The sequence below is a fragment of the Physcomitrium patens genome, chromosome 21 (genome assembly GCF_059467195.1).
Source record: "Physcomitrium patens ecotype Gransden chromosome 21, ASM5946719v1, whole genome shotgun sequence".
In the NCBI taxonomy this organism is placed as follows: Eukaryota; Viridiplantae; Streptophyta; class Bryopsida; order Funariales; family Funariaceae; genus Physcomitrium; species Physcomitrium patens.
The window spans coordinates 9,570,252-9,579,753 of NC_143430.1; the positions used below are offsets into that span (position 1 = coordinate 9,570,252).

General features: G+C 38.2%; 1 protein-coding gene across 8 annotated transcripts; it reads left to right on the top strand.

Annotated features, from left to right (window-relative positions):
• Positions 1-1,573: 1,573 nt before the first annotated feature.
• On the top strand, positions 1,574-6,704 carry LOC112273896 (uncharacterized). Of its 8 annotated transcripts, none has more exons than XM_024502930.3 (7): positions 1,575-2,090; positions 2,222-2,455; positions 2,685-2,763; positions 3,354-3,723; positions 3,858-4,466; positions 4,568-5,144; positions 5,228-6,704. In XM_024502930.3, the coding sequence occupies exons 4-7, from the start codon at positions 3,408-3,410 to the stop codon at positions 5,931-5,933; spliced, it is 2,208 nt and encodes a 735-aa protein (XP_024358698.1). In that variant the 5' UTR covers positions 1,575-2,090; positions 2,222-2,455; positions 2,685-2,763; positions 3,354-3,407; the 3' UTR covers positions 5,934-6,704. The 8 variants fall into 8 exon arrangements, with proteins under 8 accessions (XP_024358701.1, XP_024358698.1, XP_090101936.1 ...); XM_090245811.1 differs by having other exon boundaries at positions 1,576-2,090; positions 5,231-6,704; XM_090245810.1 differs by lacking the exon at positions 2,685-2,763.
• The last annotated feature ends 2,798 nt before the right edge of the window (positions 6,705-9,502 follow it).

Consider the following 9,502-nt stretch of genomic DNA (forward strand, 5'->3'; position numbering starts at 1 on the left):
CTTGAGACTTAGATTAGATAAGTAATTTATAAAATTATATATTTTTGTACTTTATTTTCAAATAAAATCATAATACATATGAATAGAAAAAAACAAAGAGATATGAATATGTATAAGGAGCAATTAGAATAATATTTTATTTATACCACATGAACAAAAGAATTAGGTTTTACTAATTATAGAATTATAAATTTGTTCAAAGAAAAAGAAATAAATTCAATGCACTAATATTTAGAATTGTTTGTCTTGATATAAAACAAACCATTCTTTGAAACTCTTCATAAAAATATATCATTGAGTATTAAATATCATTACAATTCATAACCATTAGTGAGCTATGACTACTATTCCAAAATTTGGCAATGTAGCACATTTAAACAAGAATAACAACAGAAATTTTAAGTAACAAATTTTATCTCTTATAAAATAAAATCACACGATTTAATGTTAAATGACTAACTATAGAAAATTAGCATAAAATTCATTCATGAAAAAAACAACACATAACAAAGACATATAAAACCTCTAAAAACACAAGATGTTGAAATTTGCTCTTTTGTAAAAGGCATCAACTACCAACTGCAACGGCAACTCCCTTACTATTCTAAACATGTAATAGAATGCTACTTAATCAGTACTAATATTATTTTAAACATCTAACAAAATTCTACTTAATCAGAACTTATGCTATCTCACTACACTATCCATAGCTTTGTCAATAATGTCACTCGTTTATGCAAAACTTTTCCTCTAATTGTGTCAAAACAACTACTCAATCAATCTACGCAACCTCTTCAACGTAGCCCGAAGTGCTCCATTACGTAATGTGCTCACGATCATCGCGGCACACAACTCAATCGCTCCGGATTTTCGAGGCAAAAAGAATTGGTGGTGACGAAGGTTGAAACACTGCACTAGCTGAAATGGAGCATGGATCTGAGTCTGATGACCATGAAATGTCGTCAGCATTGCAAGTGGCCACCGACTTGGCATGAATCTCATAGCAGACAGTGACCCATTTTCAGTATTGTCGACAATCGTCTACGAACAAACGGCACAGGACGAATCCGTCCTTTCCTTTGCAGTTGCAAGGATTTGTTCGTTGTTTTTTTTGTTCACCATATACAATGTATAAATTAGAATAATGCTGCAGCAACAAACCAGTGCAGAAGCTGTTCTCGCAACCTAGCTTGGAGCGCTATGCGAGCGATGCCCTTGCTTCCTGGATGCACAGTAAATCCCACTAACTTTACTTCGCCAAGTTTGGAACGCCTCGTCTTGGGTGCTTACTATAGGTTTGGAGTCTGAAGGCGCCGAGACAGTCACAGTGATCAGAGGTTACTACTACCCCTCGTCGCTGGAGTATATTCACCCGATTGTGGGGTCATGAACGGTGTTTTAGAAAATATGAAAAATAAAAATAAACACTGGGCCATCGAAAGTCAAATAATTTCGTTTGCTCGGACAATGAAAGCGTTGGTCCTTGTCTCGTGTCCACGTCGTATTGCTTTCCTTTTTTCTGCCCCTGACCCGTCGTCTACCAATCATCACACTGTCAAACGATGAAAGGGTAGCCCCAGCTTGGTCCGTATGACAAACTGCACAATACTCTACGCAATTTTATGGAGTGAGCACGGCCCCAACCCAAGAGATTGTTTCAGCTGCCATTTCTCCATCAACGCTTCCGTCTTCTCTTTCCGTGATCGTGGTCTCTTTCCAACGAGGAGTAAAATTTAGCTTTTCAAGGTTTGTTCTTCGTTGTGTTGTGCAGCTGGAAGTGTGTTTGTCGGTGCATGGGTTTCTGTGTCTGTGTAAACAATCCGGTGATGGAGCATTTTTCGGGATAATGGGGATGTGGCTGTCCTTGCAATTCACTCAAAATCGTCAATCAACTGAGTGGTATGAGGAAACTTGTTCAAATTTTTGAAGAGGCGGGATCTATCGTTGTAGTAATAAAACCGGAGGTTTTCACAGTAGGCTGGGATTGCCTGTGAAAGAGTGGGGAGAAGCACGAGCTAGCCATGTGGGATTGCCGTTTGTGAGGAACATCAGATTGGAAGAGCAGTTGGATACCGAGAATCCAAAAGAAGGTACTTAATCCGTTCTGCTCTTTAGTCTGGTTTCTTCTTATTTCCCATATCTTCTCCTGTTAATTAGAACCATACGCTCTGCAAAATTCCACGGTCATGAGAAGATCGGGATGTCCGCTCCGATTCTGCAGCATCGCTGTTTACGCTTTTTACTCTGCCCTCGCCAAGAACCATCGTGACGTCACAACTTTCCTCCACTAGAGACGTGGCCACAGTCGCCGCACTACCCACCCTCGAACCTGTTGTTTCACGGCACCGCTTCAGCAACAGTTAGGATTTCGAGCTTCACGTCGATTCTTTTCGTTTTCGGTGAATGACTGAGCGTTCCCACAGACCGCTTGATCACTCTTGGGTTTTTTGGAGCGGTGAGCTCCTCCTTCTCCTTGAACAGGCTTGCCATGTCTCGATTGAATTCTTCGTGAGATTTTTGGAGCTACTTCAGGTTGATAGCTTTATCATTTCCGTACCTTGTCCCTGACCCCATAAGTCCCGACTACATTAAGTGGCGCAGGATGCATTATTGTTTGTAGATACGCATCGCTATATCCAAGTCTTGGTGATCAATAATAATAATCTTGAGCCGGTACAGTACAGGTGGAGGTCATGCAGCGGCTTCCACCGAGCTTCTAGGGATTTGTATATTCAGTAAAAGGGATCGGTAAAGAGCGCCGAAGTGAGTAAGCAATCAGTTCAAAGAAAGCAGCAAGATTTCCTTATTCTCCTTGTATTAGATCCACGTCGTGATCGTCTTTTTGACTATTGACCAGCTGTCGTCACGGGTCGTCTGAGCTTCCAAACTTAGAAAGCCCTGCTGGTTTGTTTGTATGTGTAGCTAAGAAATTTAGGGCAGCTTAACATTAACAGTTGAGGTAGTCCAAGTATGGAGCCAAGAGGAGGCTTGAGATAATGGAAAATTGAAGAAGATTTTCATTTTTTTTGTTATAAACAATTTTGCATTGAAAAGGCACGTATATATTCAACACGAGATCTTTGTAAATGTTTGAGGGATAGATACGAACTGCCCACAGTTTTAAAGGAAATAGAAGATAAATTTACACCGATGTGAGACACCTTGAAAATGAATTCAAAGTCTACGTAAATTTTCAGAATGTTATGAAAATCTGAGACTCCTCCCGTCCTTCCTCAACGACAGGAGTGATGTAAATTTCTGTAACCAGCTGCATACATAAGGGAATTTTCAGAGATCACAGTACTTCGAAACACTTGAAGCTTTACTATGTTAATTGTATATTGTTTTTGCAGGATTGAATTCTAACGAGAATTCATCGAGATATTGATGCGGGTGAGCTTGACAGCATGGCACCATCTGTGAGGAGCGATGCAGCCTCCAAAGGCCATGGCGTCGCTGGTTTCACAAAGAAAGCCATATTCGGAGCTTTTGTTTTGTGCGCTTGCATCATCGTCCTATTTCAGCATGTGCGGTATACTCAGCTGGTTATTGGAATAGAGCCAGATCAATACTCGAATTCAGCAGTGTTAGATGTAGAAAACGTCATGACTCTGTCTAAATCGGAGAACGATACTGAACAGGTTTTAGTGGATCCATCCGATCCGTCAGACCATCAATCCATGGATTGGATGGTGAATTCTAAAGTTCACAACTCTGCCTCAGGTGAGCTCCAATCCTTTGATTTTACGACCATGTAATGCCCCTGCTCACTCTTGTGTCATTTATGCTTCGACTCAATTAGCGTCAGTTGACAGTTCAACGGTTTAAAATTTGTTAATTCTCGTGTGGGTGTTCAGAAGATATTGATGTTTCTATAGCCGTCAACAATGAGGAAGAGATCGACAGAGAGATTGAAGAAGAACTGGAACCTGATTGGCAAAATACAGATACCAGCTTCAGTGGCTTGCCAAACCGAAGTGGGATTGTTTCTGAAACCAATGCGAATTCCAATGTCGAGGACAATGAAGCGTCGAGTAGGGTAAGCCAACGAGAGTCAGTGGATGAGACGGGAGATATGCCGCTGCCCCTTCTAAATCAAGTCACGGAAGCATCCAAAGCCGTCGAGCTGAGAGAGACCAGTACTACTCCTGCGTCTGACAACGACTGGAACATCCCCAGAGCTGTCCCGAAGAATTGGACACCGCCAAAGAAATGCGCAACAGCGGAAGAGATGGGAGCTGAAACAGTTGGGGAAACCAGAGCTTCAAGCCTGCGGGTCCGTGCCATGATTCGGGAATTCATTGCCGAGCATGGCGCAGAACGGGTACGCAAGCTTCCAGGAGGGGAGTTTTGCCGACGTGGGTTTGTGCTAGGGCAAGCGTTGGAAGATGGATTCGGCAACAATATGTACAAGGTGCTTACAGCAGCTGGACTCGCTGTTATGCTCAACCGGTCTTTGATCATAGGTACCAACCCTAAGAAAGTCACAGAAGCTTGTAAACCTACTTGGAAGTCATGATGCAGCAAAGGTATAAACTAACGCATAGTTGGAAAAAAAAAATTGCAGCCGAGCGCGGAGGCACCAACCCAACTTACGTGGTGCGACCCAAACAGAGGCCGAGACCCGCTTTTGGAGCTTATTTGGAATTTTCAAACCAGACATTCACAGTGAGAGAGGTGCGGCGTCTGTGGGCAGTACACGATTGTGCAGGGAAATACAACCGCCATCTCATCTTACAGACTGATTCTCTGGAGAAGGGCTTCAGGCGCACGAGGTGCATTTGCGATGATTGGACCTCTCTCACGGTTCCGATCTTCCAATTCAAAGGTACAAGTGGCCCAGGGGCGATACAATTGCTTTTGAAAAGCAGCCATCCCGTCATGCGCGCGGCGGCTGCTAAGCTCTTGGGAAACCCTGCTATCCCGAACTCCCGCCCCAATACTTTTGGAGAACTGTTTCGAGCTTTTATAGCGCCGAATGCTGATATTGAAGAAGCTGTGCAGTGGGCGTTGAAGGGAGGGCCGGATCCTGACATTACAGTTCACCTCCGAATGCTGCACAGCAAATCTCGGCTGGGAACAGCAGCTGCATCTACTTGCATCACTAGCATTCGGCAGAAAATCTCCTCGGAGCTGCTCAGCAGGTGTTACAAATTCTCAGAACCGCTTGAAGTAATTCTTTAGCTGCCCAGACACTCTTGAATGCTAACCATGTTCATGGTGCCAGCAGGGGACGACGCCCAAGGGTAGTGGTGGTGACGGACACCCCTTCCATCATCCCTGCGCTGCGAGAATCCTTAGGACAGACAGTGGATGTTGTCCGATTCAATTACATGGCATACGCGAAAGAAATCGCGAATCGAAGCAAGGCGTTCAGCCTCAACAGTGGTCTCCCCGCGCGCAAACGGATCCGAGACTGGGGCGAGATGCCGCGCTGGGTGGCCATGGTGGATTTCTTCCTCGCCGCTCGTGCTCGCACCGCGGTCGTATCCGGCGCATACCGCCGCGTGAGCACGACATACGCTCAGCTCGCGGCAGCCCTTGCAAATGCTTACACCCTCAACGAATTAGACACCTCTCGCCCGGTCTGTGCCTACTACAGCAGCCTGCAAGCCCCACTTTTAGCTTCTGGATTGGCAAGTCAGTCCGGGTGGGGCCACACTTGGCGTCCGTTTGGTGGGAAGCTCGGATGCAGGAACCAGGAAAGGCAGTGTGCCCGAACGGCTCTGTTGCCATACACCTGGTGGGACGCTCCATGGCAGTCACCAGTAAGTAGCGACATCCGAAAACTTCAAGGGTTAGCAGGCATCGATGACAACGGACAGGTTTCGGAGAGCACCATGGACAAGTTTTGTGCAGCAGCGAGACGAAAGCCTCTACTGAAAGTGAAACTGCAGATTCCTAGCTACGAGCAAGCCATCGCGGAAACCTGAATCCCAATTCTCGGTTTCAGCCAACAACGTCTTTGAACTGCCATCTCTGAGCCCCACCAGTGCGATTGTTTCGACATGGTCGCCGAGGTCTGGAATCCGCAAAGCTGAGTTCTGCTCCTTGTCATGGCTGTGTATCCTGCGTGCAGATCTTCCAGACGACTCATGGCAATTGGGTATTACTCACTGGCAAGCAGAAGACGATCTGAAGCTCAGTGAATAAACAAACCTCCTGTTTGTTTCGGAACATGCACGCCTTAGTGTCAGAATTTGTGGCAAAAGTTGCGGTGTCTGATTGAGGAGCACATTCCAGGATCTCCACCTCGATGACACTAGAAACCAAAGTCGGAGCACTCACTCAGCACCAACTCTGGAAGAAGTGATATACCACAATTTGCTAGTGCGAAGAGCCTGTCAGCGGACCGTTCAAAAGCAGAATTCAAGTGCTCCAGTCATTGCATTTATTTAAAACTTGCTGGTCCTTGGGCTCGCGGCCACCGTGTTTTGGAGTTACTTCAGATCACATTTTTGTCTGTTGGTTGATGGGGACCCCACAGCAAGAGAGATGTTATGTCGAACTTGGTGTCAATTGGTGTTCGGTGTCAACTCTCTCAGTTGCTGCTTCCACTGGCTCTGGGAGGTTCCAACTTCCACTCAAAATGGGTTGGAATTATAAGAGCGATGGTGGTTTCCAGTTACCTTGAGAGTGTTCAGCTGCTCTTGAGAGTGGCAAGGAGAGGGAATCACTGATAATAAATTATCTTCTTCAGTTTACCTTACATTCTTTTTTGGATTGGAAATGACATGTCATGTACCTAGCACTAATATATATATATATATATATATAAGTGTACATGTACAACACATGAAAACTATGGCATGCATCAAGTTTGTTGACTTCACAATTTCAGTCCACAATCAAATCTTGAACTCTTTATTTTCAGGATTTAAAAATAGAAATAGAAATACACTAATATGTTGCATTGAAATGCTAGACATAGTTGATTATGATAGATTTAGTTATCATGAACTTGTGTTTTAATATGAAATTTTGTGTTGTTTAAGGTATAAGTATGAAAAACAGAATAGACATGAATAGCAGATAAAATCAACAGTTAAACCAAGCACTATAGAACTAAATACACTTTTTCTTTTTCTTTTTCTATTTTAATTTTATACACCAGTAGTTTTAGCTCTCATATAAATATTAACGAACTTTATTTAAAAGGTCAACTAAGAGAAGGTGACCCTCTTTAACAATTGTAGAAGATCATTCTATTAAAAATATCAAATGAGTTGTCAAATGTCTATTCAGACTTTAATTTGCATAAAGCTTGAATTTTTGTGACTCGGAGTATGACCCTCATTATAAGACCTTATTAAATTTGTGAATTACTTTATGTAAATTTTAACTTTTTATTCCTAGAAATTTTTATTTTATTTTATTTTATTTTAATAATAACTAAGTAAAATTTTAGAATTTTAGAACTTTTTATTTTAATTTCTATTTAATGTACTATATCATGTAGTTTATTTTTAAAAATAAATCTTAATTTGGTTTTTAGTGATAATAATATGCTTTACATTCTCTTACATATTTTTTCCAAAAACTTTTAGGATATATTATTTAAAACAAATACAATATTGTTAAATTTATTATGCAAGCCAAGAATAATTACATTTAATCCACAATTCACTTATATTACATAATAATCATAGAAAAATCTCATTTAATATTTACTTCTAATAAAGACTATAAATTTTAATTTATCTCACTATTTAATAATGCTTTAACTTAAAATTTTGGATGAAATTATTACATTTTCAATCATTAAAATAGAACATATGCTATCACCTTCAAAAGGGACTTTGAAGATTAAAACCTTGTAGCATTACCCATTTATAACAAAACAAATAGAAAATTAATCATCTTTAAAATTATATTAATTAATATTTTTTATCATTAGAACTATTTTAATGTAAATTAGTAGTAACAATACTTAATTATTTATCTTTGGTGGATTATCAATGTCTTTCTGCTACATTTTTATTATCAATGTAGCTATAAAGCAACTTCATACTTATATACTTGAATGTTGTCCATTATTACAAACAAATTATTTGTAGACATTTATAGATTATTTAGCAATTCTTATTATAAAATAATCTTTTACTTATACATTTGATCCTAAAGAGAATCATCATATAGTAAATATAAAAAAAATTATGATAAGTACATCATATTCTTTTAACTTTATTTTTTAACCTACATGTCAAATTCAACCAATATAATTTAGCATAATTAAATACAAAGGTCTAATAAAGCCTCTCAACAAAAGTCTAAACTTACTTCTAACCACAATCAAATTAATTCAAGTCCAAGTGACAATAACCACTTAACAAGTCCTAAAAAAATAAAGATAATTTTTTATTTTAGGAATGTATGTCTATGGTTGTGTTTACTTTTCTATGCCATTTTTGTCCGCTTACTAGTAAAGGCACAAATAGAGGCTTTATTTGCAACAAAAATACCATCTATATTAGTTTTTAAATTCCAAACTCTAATTTTTTAAAATTCCAACAAACAAACCACTTTAGTCAATCCTTGCAATATCATTTAATTCTTTGAATCAAACATTATTTATAAATAATCATTAATATTTTAAATACAATTCTAAAACATCAATACTTCATAAAGATATTAGATATAACTTTTTGAGTATTAAAAAACATACATATATTTTATGGTAAAATTTTAAACATATAATTGAATGAAGCAATAATTAATTATTATATAATATTTTAAAATTATGTAATGTAATCTTTGATGTTTTACTAAAAAAAAAAAAAAAAAATCAAGCATAAATTTTAATTAAAGAAAATCATTTTTTCTAATCTTATCATAACCAAAAATAATTTCAAACTTCTATTCTTTATAAAACTCCACCTCAACAACTTTAAAGAAATATTTGAAGCTTTTATTTTTTTTATCAAAAAATAATAATTATAGTCATAAAGATGTATACTACTTAGAAATATACTTAAATAAAGATTGTACAAAAGTTTAATCCAAGTATGTCATAGACAATTGCACAATCAACAAATTTAATGTCATTTTTAATAGACAACAATTCAACTCATAGATTTTAATAATAAATAAAAACTTCGTAACTCTATTAAATCTTAAAATTAATAAAGCCAAGTATAAGTAAACAAGAATTCTACAAGACAATGATTAAAGCTCTATACTAAACCATTTAGAAAATTATCATCATGAAAAATTTAAAAGATTTGTATTTATATTCTATATATTTATTAAAAAGTCATCATTTTTATACAAGAAATGATAATATATTAATCTAAATATATAGATATTAAAAAAATTATTAACTTAAACAATGTATTATCTTTATATTTAACTTTGATTAAATAAATCACTCATAACTACGCACATTAAAGAGCAAAACTGGCTGTTTTCTTCTTGTGTGCAGAATTAACACAATTATGATTCAATAGTTGATAAAAAATTTACTTGAAGAAAAAACCAGAACTGGCACCAACTCGCCCATTAA